The sequence below is a fragment of the Camarhynchus parvulus genome, chromosome Z (genome assembly GCF_901933205.1).
Source record: "Camarhynchus parvulus chromosome Z, STF_HiC, whole genome shotgun sequence".
NCBI classification, from domain to species: domain Eukaryota; kingdom Metazoa; phylum Chordata; class Aves; order Passeriformes; family Thraupidae; genus Camarhynchus; species Camarhynchus parvulus.
In genome coordinates, this window is record NC_044601.1 from 39,640,958 (window position 1) to 39,656,370 (window position 15,413).

General features: G+C 36.8%; 1 protein-coding gene across 1 annotated transcript; it reads right to left on the bottom strand.

Moving 5' to 3' along the window:
* Nucleotides 1-219: 219 nt before the first annotated feature.
* TYRP1 (tyrosinase related protein 1) lies at nucleotides 220-10,074 on the bottom strand. The gene is made up of 7 exons (XM_030968764.1): nucleotides 9,692-10,074; nucleotides 6,546-6,868; nucleotides 5,058-5,262; nucleotides 4,047-4,214; nucleotides 2,492-2,671; nucleotides 985-1,131; nucleotides 220-435 (listed from the first exon to the last, which is right to left on the bottom strand). Exons 1-7 carry the CDS (start codon nucleotides 10,071-10,073, stop codon nucleotides 230-232), a joined length of 1,611 nt encoding a protein of 536 aa, XP_030824624.1. The 5' UTR covers nucleotide 10,074; the 3' UTR covers nucleotides 220-229.
* Nucleotides 10,075-15,413: the final 5,339 nt, after the last annotated feature.

Sequence of the window (15,413 nt, forward strand, 5' to 3'; positions counted from 1 at the left end):
AAGGCTTGCAAGTGACCCTTGGAAGGTTCTATTATAATCAACATAGAATTAGCATTGCAAAGAGGTCTTATTGATGCCTAGGTGTGATGAAAGTGGAAGTGAAACCTCAAGGAAATATACTGAGACAGGTGACAGTTTATGCTCTTTATTTTAAAGCAGGTGGATGACCACCATTTATGAAATAAAGCAAAAAGATCCCCAGTTTCAGATGCAAAAAAGTGCCATCTCTTCAAACAACAGACTGGCTTGGTGTTGGTATGCCATCATAGTCATCTGAGTAGTGCTGATACTGGTCAGTAAGAAGAGGCTGATGCAAGTCATCTTTGTTTTTCTTGACACGTACGATACATGCAGCAGCAGCAAAGATAATTGCAACAAGAACCAGTGCAGTCACTATTGCAATAGTTATCATCTCTGTTACACGGAGAGCCCGACCTAAAAGAAGGAAAACAAAAGGCAAAGATATTAAAAGCAAAGTCAAGTAATATGGATAAATACCTGAAGTTCAGACTGGAACTCAGCATTTATCATTATCCATTGAGTTGGGGAGTAGAAGTAATTCTGTTTTGAAGTAGAAGTAATTTTGTTTGATAATTCTTGTTCAAAAATGTGAGAAGATTTAGTCTATCTTGCCTCAGTCTATATTCTGTTCTGGACCTTTCTTCTGCCACCTTGTTTGTGAGGATTTGCATTCTCTCCGGTGAGTTTATGAATCTATTTGACATAGGAATGGAGACATTCTGCAAGGTTAAGATCCAAATGAGAACTCCTAAAATTAGGGTGGGTACTGGGAACTTCACGGTGGAACAGTCTCTGACCAGTAGCTGTACCAAATCCCAAACAAACATCTGGAAAGTAAGGTAGGAAAGGAGACAAAGGACTTTACAAAGACAGCAAATATTGTTGGTGAAATTTGAATAAATTTCAAGAGACAAAGATATGAAGGAAAAAAAGAAGAGGAAGTATCTAGGCTGCACAGTTTACCTGGCCACTCGACTTCATAGCTGTATCCCAGGTTTTCTGGTGCAGTAACAAACATTTCATTATTGGTTACAGGAGGCCAGAAAGGCACCATGTTGTACTGTCGGTTATGTCCAATAGGGGCATTCTCCAGTGGGTATGTTGAGATATCTATATTTGAAAGTCAAATCACACTTCTGTAAATAAATTCAAAATAAATTGCACTACTTCATTTTTTTTCCAACTAAGGATTTTGAGTACCCCAGAATTCTTTTTCAGTTGTTCCAGAAGGATTTGTTTCCTGATGTGGCAGATATAAAATAAGAGTCTCTATGCTGTCCAAAACCAAGACCACTAGTGTTATCTATGGTTTTGAACAGAAATGATCAGTAAATTTTTAAAAATTTTGCCTGTGTTGGGCTTTTTGCTTCTTCTCACTTGGAAAAGGAGAAATATGTCAAAGACTTTTTTCTACATTCTTGCTTTGCCTGATTTCAGCAGTGATGAACAGGAGGGTAGTTGATGTAAATTCCATGGACTTTTTTTTGTAACATTTTGCTAAATCAGAAGGAAGTCAGCTGAAATAAAAATCAAAACAAAACAGAATATCCCCAAACCAAACCAAATCAAACCAGCAACAACAATAACAAAACTCAAAACATAACAGAAAGAAAATACTTTGTGGTAAGATGATGCTAAACCTTGCGATAGATCATGTAAGAACCACAAGGGGATACAATTGCATTCTGCGAGTTGATGTGAGAAAATTCAATGAGGCAGGTTGTGGAAGCTACACAAAGAGGGCTCAGTTGTGCAGCAACAGCTGCCTTCTGTAGAATAAGGAAGAGGAGTATAGATTATCCTAAGAGAATAAAGTTGCTGCATTGTGTGGAGGAATACAGTTGCTGCATGATGTATAGACATCAGGGCTAGATTGAATTCTCCCCTAGTCCACTAATGTAAGTCTCCTCCCTTCTTTATTTTTCTTTTCCTTCATTCCTTTCAAATCCTTCCTTCTGTTGTTCCTTTCTCCCTATTTGTCAGTTTCTCCTGTATTACCTTTTTCTGTTCTTTTTGGAATTAAAAAAGCAAGGGCAGAAATTACTATCCTTTAGAAGTATATGGAGATGTTTATTGAATGCTGGTAGTATATAACAAAGGTGGTGAAAATGAATGTGTATGGCATCTGTTCTTCCTCTGACAAGAAGAAAATAGTTATTTACTCCGCACATTGGTGGAATGTCCTTCTGGGGTTACAATGTCCTTGCTCTGTGTATTCCTACATACTGTTTTCTTGAATTGCGGCTACTGTGTCTGACCAGGTCCCTTCACAGAGAGTGGTCTGCAATTGGATGTCAATGGGGTGAGGAAGAGAGCTTCCTTGTCTTTGTTAATGATAATAACTCTTGAAATTCTAATCCTCTCTCCTAAATTTAGGGGCATCTTGCTGTCCCAGAAGAAGGAGCTGAGTTTTTGTGGCTACAAAGACTGACAACCAGCCATCCTGCCTCTGTCCATGAGAACATCTTACCTGCAGAATGCCGTCTCAGCCACTCATCAAAAAGAGCATCTGTAAATGTGTGCAGGAGGACAAAAATAGGGTCATTTGGTGATAAATGAGTTTGCCCTCCTGTCCCATTCAAAAATAGATGAGCCAAGTTATGAAGACTTCTGACTGCTGGATCATATTTTCCTGAAGGATCACTGTACCCTGAATATGCAAACAAAGAAGAAAACAAGAATTACGGTGAAGATTTTGTTTGGAGCTGCAGTCTCAGATTAATACTTTTTTTTTCTCTGAAATGCTTTCATGTTGTTATGTCGCTTTGCTTGAAAGAAGTGGGTAGTTAATTCTCTAGCTACTGACATTTGGGAAATGTTCCTGGAATGCATAATTTTCAGATTAAAATAGCCTTTATGAAAGAATGCTTGGAATGTGGACTGCAAAGCTGCTGGGTTCTACAACAGAAATGGCCAAAATAACATCATAGCATGAAAATAGAGGTGTATATTTAGGCCCTAAATACCTTTCACCATACTAAAATAGTTGCTTGAGTTTTCTAACTGCTTACTAAAGCAGATGTATCTTGACATTTACTCTAATAAGCTAGCTGTTAGGTTTCCATACATCACTTCCATGCATACTGGGTACACATACTGGAAATCTTCACATACTCTGATATTGTTTATTTTTTCAGTGAAGGTAGAGTGTGGCTTTGCTTGTGCCCAAAACCTCATAACCCTCAAGTCAAATGTTAGGATCTGAAGCATCATGAAAACTCCTCCTGTGTTCAAGCTTCGGACAAATGTTCCAGGGAGGGATACATACAGTTAATTTTTTAAAGCCATGTTTGGACACCTAGGTATTGATAGGCAGCAATTTGAACCGTCATTTTGTAATTTTTCCTGTTAAAAGCTCTGGATTATTAAGGTATAAAAGAAGTTGTTAGGATGCTGTCCGAACAGTATAAATCAAATATTTAGGCTCTTTTTTCTATTGGGGGTGTGTGTGTGTATGTGTGTGTTCTGGTGTTGGAGAGTTTGGTTTTAAATGTGCAGAGCTTATAGAAGGACAAGAGTTTTATGTCCCAGAGAGTAGGGCTAGCATGTCTAGCAGTAAATCCTGTACCCAGAGCTATTTCAGTACTATTGCACTAAGTACTACCACAGCTTTCAATTTATTTTGTTTTCTTTTCTTTCTTTCAATTCAGATCCAGGAATAACTGCTAGAAGCCCTTCTTTGCTTCATTTAGGGATGCAGCAGCATCAATCCACAGGCAGGGACTGTGTTTTCAACAAAGGCAACTTACTAATTATGTGCCAGGGACCTGAAGTTTTTACTTAGTATACCAGCAGCAGACTCTTGAGACTTTTATGCATTTTAAGAGACATAAGCTAGAGCTATAAAGTAATTTACATAGAGCTTATTTCTGCTTAATAGTGAGCTAATACTTAAAGATAAGAACAATGTGTTCTTCTTGTGCAACAGCCTGTCTCAAAACTCATACTTGCAACAGGAAAAAGTAGCAAGTCTGCTCCCTGACTTATTTGGAGTTGTTCCAGGTCTTTTTATTTGCCATGTTTACCTTCTACTGTGTTACGGAAACTGTCTGTTGAATTGGAATAAAAAGGAGGAGTGTCAAATACACCAACTTCCAAACACTGAGCAACATCCTCAGGCTCTGGGAGACGCTGCACCATAGGTCGTGCTACATTTCCAGCAGGATTCCTTCGGATGGGACCACCCTCAGTACCTGGAAATGAAAAGAAGAGAGAAAACAAGGTTGGTGGAACAGTAGGCCACAGAATGAATCGCTCTCATGACTGAATCATGGAGAAAAAAAATCCCTCAAAAATTACATTCACACTGAATGAACTGGTCAATTCCTTGTGTTTTGCAAAGAATCCTCATGGGACCCTGTGTTCTGGGTTCTCTCCTCCAGGATTTAAAAAGCTTCTTATTGAAGTTTGTTGTTCTCTAAGTGATTTAGAAAAAATTTCTACAGACTTTCATGTGATTTCCTGGTGAGATCTAGGCTGAGATTATTCAGGGCATCCTGATAGAGTAGCTGGGAAAGGATTATGTAAATTACTAACCCAATATGTGGGATTCTTATTTTTTGCCCCTATTTCCATGATGATGCTTATATGAAGAAACTTACTGGTATTTAAAAAATTCTTTTAATTTGGGTAGATATGTTAGAATGTGGTATTACATTCAAAACATGGTACACGTAGTTATTATGGGGATTTGTTGGATGTTTCATTTTAGGAGCAGAATGGCACGAAGGTGATAAGTGGAGTAGTCAGAAGAAAAGTTAAACTTCAGTTAAGAAATAACACCGCCAGATGTAATTGTTTATGGAGCAAGAGATGAATTGTTACTGCATAAGAAGGGAAGGCAAAGCATTTAATCTTCTTCTACAAGCTTCTGATAATATGTACTATCTCAACAGACTGATGAAACATGGATCAAGAATATTCAAAAACCACTTCAAGATATTTTGGCTGGAAAAAGCCACTGCAATTTAAAGCATTATGTTTATTTATTATTAAGAGAATTTTCTCTCCAGATATCTTTCATCATTCATACTTACTGTTACAGATGGTTCCCAAGGTTTCATAATCTTCTACATTTTCACATAGCACTCGCCACTGAGAGAAGATCGAATTCTGGCTTATAAGAGAGACATCAAAATTGCTTCTAGCTCCCATCAAGTCATCTGAGCAGATATCACATGTATTTTGTCCTGTTGCAAAGTTCCAGTAGGGCAGTCCAAAAGTGGGGTCCTGTAGCATGTTCTAATCCACATAAACATGGTGTTACTATGTGTTTGACACAGACAGCTATAATATTTACTACTAGAAGAATGTTAAAAACCAGCTAAATACATCTTAGTAGAAGTCAGAATCCTGCCTTATAGAAGAGAAGAACTCTATGTAAAATTCACGCAGAAGCTTTTGGTAGTTTTTCACATTGATACCTTTGTTCAGCAGAGCAGATAGCTGTACAACTGATCTGAATCATAGGTCTCCCCCACTAATAAGACAGTACCTCTCCCACAAAACCATATTGTGAGCAGTAAGAAACATGAATTAACACTGAGACCCTGTTTTCCAAATATTTTTAATGACTTGTCAGCAAAAACAGTCTTTGTAGTGCACGCAATAACTAGGTCAACTGTGGAACTGAAGGAAATATAAAGAATAGGGGTACCAGCTTTTCCAATTGGCGTTTGGTTCTAGTACGGGTTAGAGCTGAACAGTTCTGGAGTTAGTGAGGCAAAATTACTTTGACTAATGAACAAGTCTACTGACATAAATAGGAATATATATTAAATCACAGACAGATAGAACTTCTCAGGGCTTTCACTTAGAGAAATGCCACTGATGACAAATGTGCGTCTTGGAAGGGAGTTTGTGCCTCAGCCTGATGTAAAGCAATTAAAGCTAGTGGAAACACTGAAGTGATTTCAGACACTATTTAGTCCTGACCTTGAAAACTTAATTCTTGTTTTTTTAGGAAGGATGATGGTTCATAAAATACTATACCCATTTTGTGAATAGGTCCGCATAAGAGAAGGAAAAAAAGAGAATCATTGCTTTATGGAACGGGGTATAACAAAATACTAATTTCTCTAACCAGTTACACAAACTAAATGTGGTTCTGAATCCGTAAGCCATCTCTGTTATCACTTCCTTCAGAATTTCTGCTGCTTTGGTTAATGTTATTCAAGAATAATGGCTGTGAGATTAAAAACACCACTGAAAATAACTTCGTTGGTCCAATAAAATGTCTTATATCTAGAATACATTTTTTTTCCATGAGATTTTTATGGAAATTTTATGTTTTCTATTGCTGTGATTAAAATAGTATATTTAAACATCTCTATAAAAGTGACAGTCTGAAGCCTAAATGCGCTCTATTAAATTCTGTATACCAAATGAGTTACTGAAATTGAAGCAGAATCACTTCAACATGTAGGGAAAGCTGCTGTCATTTTTACCTATCTTAATATGGAGTGAAGTTCTTTAACTGTACAAAACATAGCATAAATACCAGTAAACATTTACAGGAGCTTCACCTGCATGTCTCTTTCAAGCTGCAATAGATGGTATCTATGCCACGTGACAAAAGCTGGTCCCTCATGAGAGAAATCAACTCCTCCAAAACTCTGCTGCCCTGCACCAAGGAAAGTCTTCCTAACGGAATAATAATGAGACCACACAAAGTAGTTATAAATGGAGATATTCTCGAACTGAGGTGTGTTGCCATCTGGTCCAAAGATTTCTTCGCGTCTTCGTGTGGCAATAACGATGTCAGGATGGACTGTCACCTTGGCTTGGTGTAAGGCATTCACAAAGCGATTCCTTTCTTCAGCACTTAGATCCAAAAGATTCCTTCTGACTGTGATAATACAGAAGAAGCAAGTTACCAAAGCGATAGACGCTGAAGCCTGATCTCAGAGAACTTGTTTATAGTGTTCCTAATAATTCTGGGTAATTTTTCTTTTTCTTCAATATTAATCCTTTTTTATTGGGGAAACTCACTGAGCATAAATAGATAATGTTATTTATTTTGAGAAAATCTGAAATAAATTAAAAGAGAGCTCCAATCCTTGCAATTTTAGTACTTTTAAGAGTACTGTTACAGATTGTCTTTCTATCCTGCTAGACAAAAAAACCTATTCTTTGTCATACAAAGCTTTCAGAACTTCATCCAATATATTTAAGGTTTCCTGTGATAGTACTCTACAAGAAATAAACGCTATAAACCAATTTATAATAATCAGAAACCCTCTGTTTCACAATTTAATGAAGAATTAATTTTTTTATTCTTGAACCTTAGAAGGAAAAATGGAAGATTCACCAGTGAATTATTATGAATTTCACACAGTACAGTATCACTTTAATCTGAGATTCTCTCTTATTTTATCTCTTTAACCTGACCTTATTAACAATTGCCGCATATTAGCCCTTTTTAGCAGTGTATCTCAAAATAATGAAAAAATGCCATTGTCCACACATTGAGAGTGAAACAAGGAGGAAAACTGACTTGTTGAAATAGCAGTGTTTCAGCATGAAGAGCTGAGTTCAGATCAACTCAGTCCTTCTTTCACCTGGTCTGAGAAAATATCTGACTAAGTTTAGACTAAGATAAAGATAGAAGTCGTCACAATTGTTATTCAATATTTACTTATTGTCCTTATAAAAAATACTGTAAAAATCCATAACTCATTGTCCAAATTAATGATCAATTATGTTGATACAAGAAGCAACAGATCTTCAACATGAATCTATACGAAGAATAAAAGTGAATTATGTTTCACTAAAAAAAATTATTCAGTGAAGGATATTTTAGCTTCTGGGAAATTGAAATAAAGTCTTTCCTGAAACATGAATTTCATCCAAGGACAGTGTATCCTGAAACATATTTTTTTGTTTGGCAGAACTGAACTGACATGAACTGAACCTCATCACTGAAGTGATGGGTTTTTAGTTTTGTTGGTTTTTTGTTTGTTTGTTTGGTTGGTTGGTTGGTTGATTTGTGGTGTTTTTGTAGTGTTTCAAGTGGAGAACTCTAATTGTCCGTGTAATTTTGATTTACATAGGCATCTTAACATTTTCATTTTTAAAGTACATGCCTGAACCGCAACAAAAAATTGTGGCTATTATTAGAGTTAGTCATGAACTGAGAAGATATGAAGACATCAAACTGCATTTTATAGCAGTTTCATAATTACTAACAGTAATCCAGTAATTGTTTCTAAAATCTGAGCAGATGTGGCCAATGGATCTGTGAATGGGCAAAAGAGGTGACCTCAACGTGGAAACTTAGAACATAATAGGAAACTAAATTACACTTTTTAAACTCATGTTACCATGCATGATGTTTCTGATTTATTTGGTGTTTTAATGCATTGTAAATGATTTAATGTGAGAAAAGTAAAATGTGCTGTTGTACATTCCAGAAAATTAGCTAAAACTGCTATTTGCCTGTCTCTATTTTTACATTAACTTCGTGTGTAACATTTATCTCTTGATTAGTCTTCAGAGTTGTTATCATTGCAAAATAGAATAGGCCAGAATATCAGAGAGTGCAGTCTGGCTTAGCAGGCCCAATTCACAAGTAATACTTTCTGCTTTCTAGCTTAGTTCTTGAAGCTCAAAGAATAGGAAAAAAAAATAAAAGATTTTTCCCATAGCCACCAAGAAGTTATTATTAAGGAATTGTTGTTAAAATTTTGATTTGGTAAGCGGTCCTTTGTTAACCCTTTCTGGGACATGCTTTTACCTCCATGGAATGTTCCCTTATCTGGTGAAAAAGTCAGTGCTGATTTCTGTTTCTGCAGAAATAAACACTGCATATTTGTGCTAGAGAGCTCTTGTTTAACATATCAACAGAACCCATTGCTCATTTTGGGGGGAATTATGGATTTTACAGGATTTCAATAGCATCTTTGAAGTTAAAAGTGTATAAATTTAAAAATAAAAATTGAAATCTTGTCCTTTCAGATGGTTTTCAGATGAGAACAAGGATCTGTCCCCAGTCCTGTTTGTCTTTTTAAATTTCCCTATAATATTCAATATTTTTCCAGTCCTGCAAGGATTTAATAACAATTTTTTAAAAAAATTAAGGAACTGGTTAGTGATATGCTAGACTTAACTGAAACTGCAGTACTGAAGAAGGGCTTACCACACCCTGGACTGATTCATTTGAGCTGTCCACAGTCATGACTAATATTTGTAAAGATATTGACAGCAGCAGGACAGTAAAAATATACCAGACCAGGTATATAGTTTAGAATTGTATTAAGGGACTTTGAATGAAAAGAACAGCTAAAATGGTCGCAAGGTATTAAACCTGTTGAGGTACATATTATTCCCAAACACACTCACAAACATACGTACAAGCATATATACATTGTTTTACTCTTAAATCCAAATAGTAACTTTTTTTTTTCCAATAGAGATGCTCTATTCTTGAATGGACTTAGATGCATTGACTGGAAATTTCTTTTCTTGCTTTTAATGGATAGTAAGTATAAGTAATGTATACACATGCTGAACAGCTCCTCTAGCACCTGCCTTAACCCCTTTAGCAACATACTAAAATGCTAAATAAATGTAATGGACATTTTGTACCTTAAAGAGAACAAATCCATTAGGTACATTTAGAAGCAAGCACTGACAAAGAGCAATTTCCATGTCATATTTCTGATGCTCTTACCTATGCTGATCTGTTGGCTGCAGGTAGGTCCGGTCCAGCCAGGCCGGCAGGACCCGCAGTTGTACCCAGAGAAGTTCCCGTTGCAGCGGCAGGTTTGGTTGAAGAAGCGGATGGGCCACTGCTCACGGTCATCCCGCCCGTCGTGGATGTACTGCGGGCCGTGGGGCCGCGAGTCGACCATCACTGGCACGCACCGGCCCCGTCCCGTGGACACTCCACACCGGTCAGTGCCGGGCCCAAACACAGGGAAATAGTCTGGGCAGCACATGCCGCTCCTCAGGGACTCAACAGTTGCGCACTGCCGAGGGAACTGAGCTCCAACTTGGCCCAACATGGTCAGAAGCAGTAGCAGGGAAAGGTGGAGCAGCGTGGGGATCCGCATGACAGCGGGTCAGGCAGAGCCGTCTTGCTCCCAGAGCTGGCTGATTTCCCCTCCTGTGATGGAACACCCAGCTCCCTTTATGGAGAGAGAGAGAAAGAGAGAGAGAAAGCACAATAAAAACAAGTGATACAAATGTCTGGGCTACCTGTTTCACCCCAGAAAATTCCTTCTAACTCTACACTTCAATACTCTATCTGAAAAGGCAAACAACTCTGACCACAGGCACTAATGTTCTTCTCATTATCTGCATGAAAGATAGCAAATAAGTAGATCTATATTTGCTTACTAACTTCTAAATTCTTCCAAAATGTTCATGCACATTTTACACTTGCCAGACACATTTGCTTCACTATCACAAAGTTCTAAAACCTAAGGCACCAGTTTTCTGAAATTTTTTTTTCTGCCCCTCCTTCCCTCCCGCCGTTCATGTCTTTTCTGCATTTAACTAGTATATCTTGTTCTCCCCTCAGTTTTCTTGCTGTTCTCCAGTGCCAGCTCCAACATAAAGTGAAGCTATATTTCCTTATGCATTGTACCTGTTTTCTCTTCGTGGTACCTCTCCACTGCTGAGATCTTGTTCTATCTCTGCACGTCCTATGACTGTCTAACCTGAAATAAGCAGGGCTAATTTCTCTCCTGGTTCAGTCTGCCTGCTAATCCTTCTTGTACCAACACAGAATGGCTTGGCCTCACCCTCCTTCCTCTCTTAATCCCCTTTCTACTTCAGTGCATTTCTCTGGACTTTAAGTACTTGAACAGCACATGATTTCTTTCATGCTTATCTCCTTGTGATTTTACAAGTTTTAGCAAAGGTCAGAGACAAATACTTGAATTCAAAACAGAACAAATGTGAAGTTGGTTTTTGTTTGTTGGTTTTTTTTTTAATTACTTGCAAAGAAAGACTCATTTGAAAGCAGACAAAGAACAGTGGGGAAAATCACATTTAATAGACACTTAGAAAAAGTTCTTAAGATGGCATTTTCAAGATCAGGCTGAAGTAAGTGACTAAGCAATGTTATTTATAAAATTAAATACTCCAAATTTTAAACTTGAAGCTTTAATTTAATGATTTATTTAATACTAAAATAAAAAGACAATTATCATATTCAAATTTTGTGAAATACTAAGTTCTGAGCAGGTGCTATGAAGGGTAGTCAAACAAAGAAATTGAAAAATCTCTTAAATAAAAAAAATGCTTCTTTAATCGCTGCAAGGATGATTTCTGCTGTGCAAAAATGACCTTATTCAAGTTATTACCCTCTTTCTTAGCTTTCAATAAGGATGGATGTCAGGGAGGTGGAGATATGTCAAGTAGGGTGAAGATATGTCAAGAAACATCTTAACTGGCATCAAGACAAAACATTAACAAGTTTTCTGGGAAAAGGTTCAATCACACTGTAACTGACATCAAGCAGGAGATGGATTACCTACTCTGTCTGCTTCCTTATATGCAAGTCATAATGCGAGAGTGCACCCAATTCTGGCAGAAAAAAGAAACTGGTTTTTTTGTGTTTTTATTCTTGCCAACCAGCCATGCACCAGAGCAGCGAACCTTGCCCCCGGTGCCTTGTATAATTCAACATGCTTGCTTCAGGGTAGGACCTAGATTTTTAGTACACTTCTCTGTCTCTGTAATTCAGTCTCCATTTGCAGACAGTAATATTTCCTAGTCCTCAAATGAACCTCTTTTCTATTCTAACTTTCACTCATTCTGCATTTTAGCCTATATTCTCTTCTTTACTAGCTTAGCCTGCTTCTTTCCAAGCTTAAACCTTTTCTCTTTGAACAGGTCTATTGGGATACATGTGACACAAATTCACTGTTTTCTCATCAGCAGGTAAACAAGAGCTGGTAAAAAAACCTCTTGAGATTTTATCTGAAAAGAACTTAAAGTTCAAAGAAGAAGCATACAGGTTTTCACCATGAATATTTAGCAAATACAGCAAATTCATAATAAGCTTTAAAGGGATAAATGCTGCTCCTTAGACAAGGCCCCAGTAAAACAGAGCAAACAGATGTACTGACTGGGGTTTCCTGGCATCACAAAACTTCCCCTTATAATGGTGTACATGATTTAGATCTTTTGTAAACCTCTTGCACAGAAAACACCTATGAATATTGTATGACAGAGATGCACTGCTGAGGATCATATACCTTCTTTGCCCCCTGATGTTCCCCTGGGTTTCCTGTTGGAAATCTTGCTGAACTGTTTGGTGGAACGCAATCCTTTTTATAATCTTTATTTTGATGTTCTTGCCATTTGAGATATATTGCGTTTAAAGACTCCTGCTCCCCTACTGTGCCTGGAATGATTTGATCTTGGAGATTATCCAAATGCACATCTGTGTTTCTGTGTCTCAGTTCAGAAAGGGCTTGTCCACAAAAGCAAGATAATGAGGAAGAAGTCAATGTGTGAACACCTAGCTCAATAATTGCCTGTGTGGACTAAAAGACCCAAAAGAGAATTATTTAATATGCTATATGTTTCCATATACCTTGCACCATTCTCTCTTTTTTTTTTTTAACATTAGTTCTTGATGCTGAGAACAGCTCTTGATGCAAACACAAAAGGTTTAGATGTGGTCTGTACCCTAATCTACTGCAGAAGGTTATAAAAATCCAGCCAGTTCTATTTGTGCTTGATAAAACCTGAGGTACTGATTCTGCTTCATCCCATGCCATCAGGTCTACATCGAACATCAGTTCTCTGGGAGCTACCCAGTGGTCTTTACTAAGAGTTGGAATACAGGCATCTGTTTGTTTAAAGTATAAGAGCACAGTGTGCATTCAGAAGCTCCATTCTTTAACACATGGAAAGACATGTGATTGTAATGATACTGCTACATGCATTTTTCTTCCTATGAAACAGTACCTTTAAGAAGCATTAAAGGTCAGTACCAGGAAACAGATTGTTATCAATGGCACTCATGGAGCATATACAGCAGAAGATGATTGCCTAAGTATGTAGACTCTCTCTTTGTAGTTCTTCAGTTGTCATAGGCTTATTCAGTTCTACACATTTGAATGAGTAAATTACATTTTGAGTTTTGGTCTATTTCTTCTATTTTAGCTGGTATATTCTAAGAGTACTATGCAAGATTACTGTAAAAGAGAGCATAACTTAAATAATTGTTTCTATTTTCATGAAGAGTAAGGTAAAAAAATAAAATAAGACTGTACCAGTTGAATGTTTTTCTAGCATACTATAAGCAATAATCAGTTAAAACTACTGTCTCAAGGAATCACTAGACAGCTGCAGACTTCACAATGGAAATGATGCTGGAGTTTCATTAACAGAACATGTGAATGCAAAAAAGCATTCATTTACAAATAAATTGTAAATGAATGAGCAACAAACAACAGTGATGTTAATTGATCTGCAACCTTTAATTTTCTGCTTCTATTCAGAAATATAAGCAATGAGAAACTTATTGCTGAAAATCTTTTACTGATATTAAGACTTGCAGTGAAATTGAAACAAGATTTTCTTACTGATATTTATCTTGCAAACTGTAGAAGTATGTAATCACAAGGAGAACATAATTTCATTTTTCCCACAAACCTTAGGTCTTAGTAAATTACTTTGAGTTAGAATTAATGAGTGCAGCTACGGGCATCTAAACCTCAATGCTCTGTCAAATAACCAATTTGCTGTAGTAGGAAGACAGTGGACCATCCCCAGATAATGCAAATCATCACAGTCCCATTGGTTTTAATAAGACATAGAATTACTGTCTGGTGGAGGGAGCTTGGCTCATTTGTGTAGGTTAACCTTCAGCAGGCTTATTTACTGACGAGTACTACAAAAATAATGCTGACTGTTACAAGGAGTACTTCCCAGATAATTCTACTATGTACTGTGCTTGTCTATGTTATCTCCCTTTTTGTTAGACAATTGAAAACCAAACCAGTAGTGAATATGAAACTGCACTTAGTGCAACCTTATGAAATCAAAAATACCATTCCAATGAATAGAAATAAAAATATTTCTTTTTTACATTTGTTTGGAGTGAGCATAAGGTTTTCACACATTCATTAAATTTTTTCATCTCTTCCTGGTGCCATATGTTGTGTCAGATATGGGAAGTCACATTGTATCTAAGACATATCTCAGACATGTAGGAATATTATTCATTTTTCTAAGAAATCATGCATATACTGCACTGTACTCTACTGCAAGATTTAACTATGGACTAATTTTAATTAAAGGAATATTAGTTAGTCACTTTTCTTATTGAAAACTTTCTCATCTTCATCAAGCAGACTAATGATTCTTACTAAGTACTTAAATTACTCTCTGAGAGTAGGACTCATATTTTTATCAAGTACTTAATTTTTTCTTGCAAATAAGGTAAATTCTAAATTCTACTTCCATTTTGAGAGAATATGTATACCTTTCTTGAAAGCTGGACCAACTATAACTCCATGTATAGGAAAGATAAATGAAGCAAAGAAGAAGATTTCTATCAGAAGTTTTGATAACCTGATTAAAGAAAGCAAAATTAAATAAAATAAAATACTGATACTGCTTTTCTTTAAGGTATCAATTTTTCACAGTAAATCTTACAAATGTTATAAACAATTTCAACAAAAAAAAATTTAGTCATACCTACTCCTTGATATGTTCTATTCATCTAAAGTTTTAGGCTTGAATGTGTGTCATAATGCTAATAATTTCTGAACAATTCCTCCATGTTTTTGTTATTCTGGAATGATACCAATGAGCTGAGGTATGGCTGAGAAATGAAATTGGCCTGTAGTTGCTTCTGCAAAGTAAAGTGCAGAAAATTTACTCTGTATTTGTAGTTCAAAAGTTCACCTTCAGCAGGGAAGCATATAGGTAATTGGAGTCTTTATTGCTTTCACCAAACACAGTCCAGTGCCTAGAGAGATCTGCAGTTTCAAAATGATGCAATAGAGGTGACAAATGACTGACTACAGAGAAATGAGTGAGACCTAAAAGAGTGTTGCAGATAGGCATAAAATGAAAATAAGTAGCACTTGTCTAAGAGCTTGAAATAGCTGCAAACTAGCACACATCACTTTTGCCTCTTGAAAATATGTGTGAGGTTTGAAAGCAGTATTTCAGAGAAACAGTTGGCTGGCAAAGGTACAAAATTGGGTAGAGCTTCCAGAAAGCAGAAAGCATGTTGTTGAGCCTGGGATCATTAGTTTTACTTATGAGTGACTGTTGATGAAATCTGACTTTCTCAGCAGCCTAAGGAGAAGGAACTAAGGTGTGGTCTAATCCTAGGGACAACCGTGGTATTAGAGATGGCTTTGTGTTGTGAGCAAATACAGCGAGCACACCGCTTTTATTGCCACTATGCAGTTTCAGAT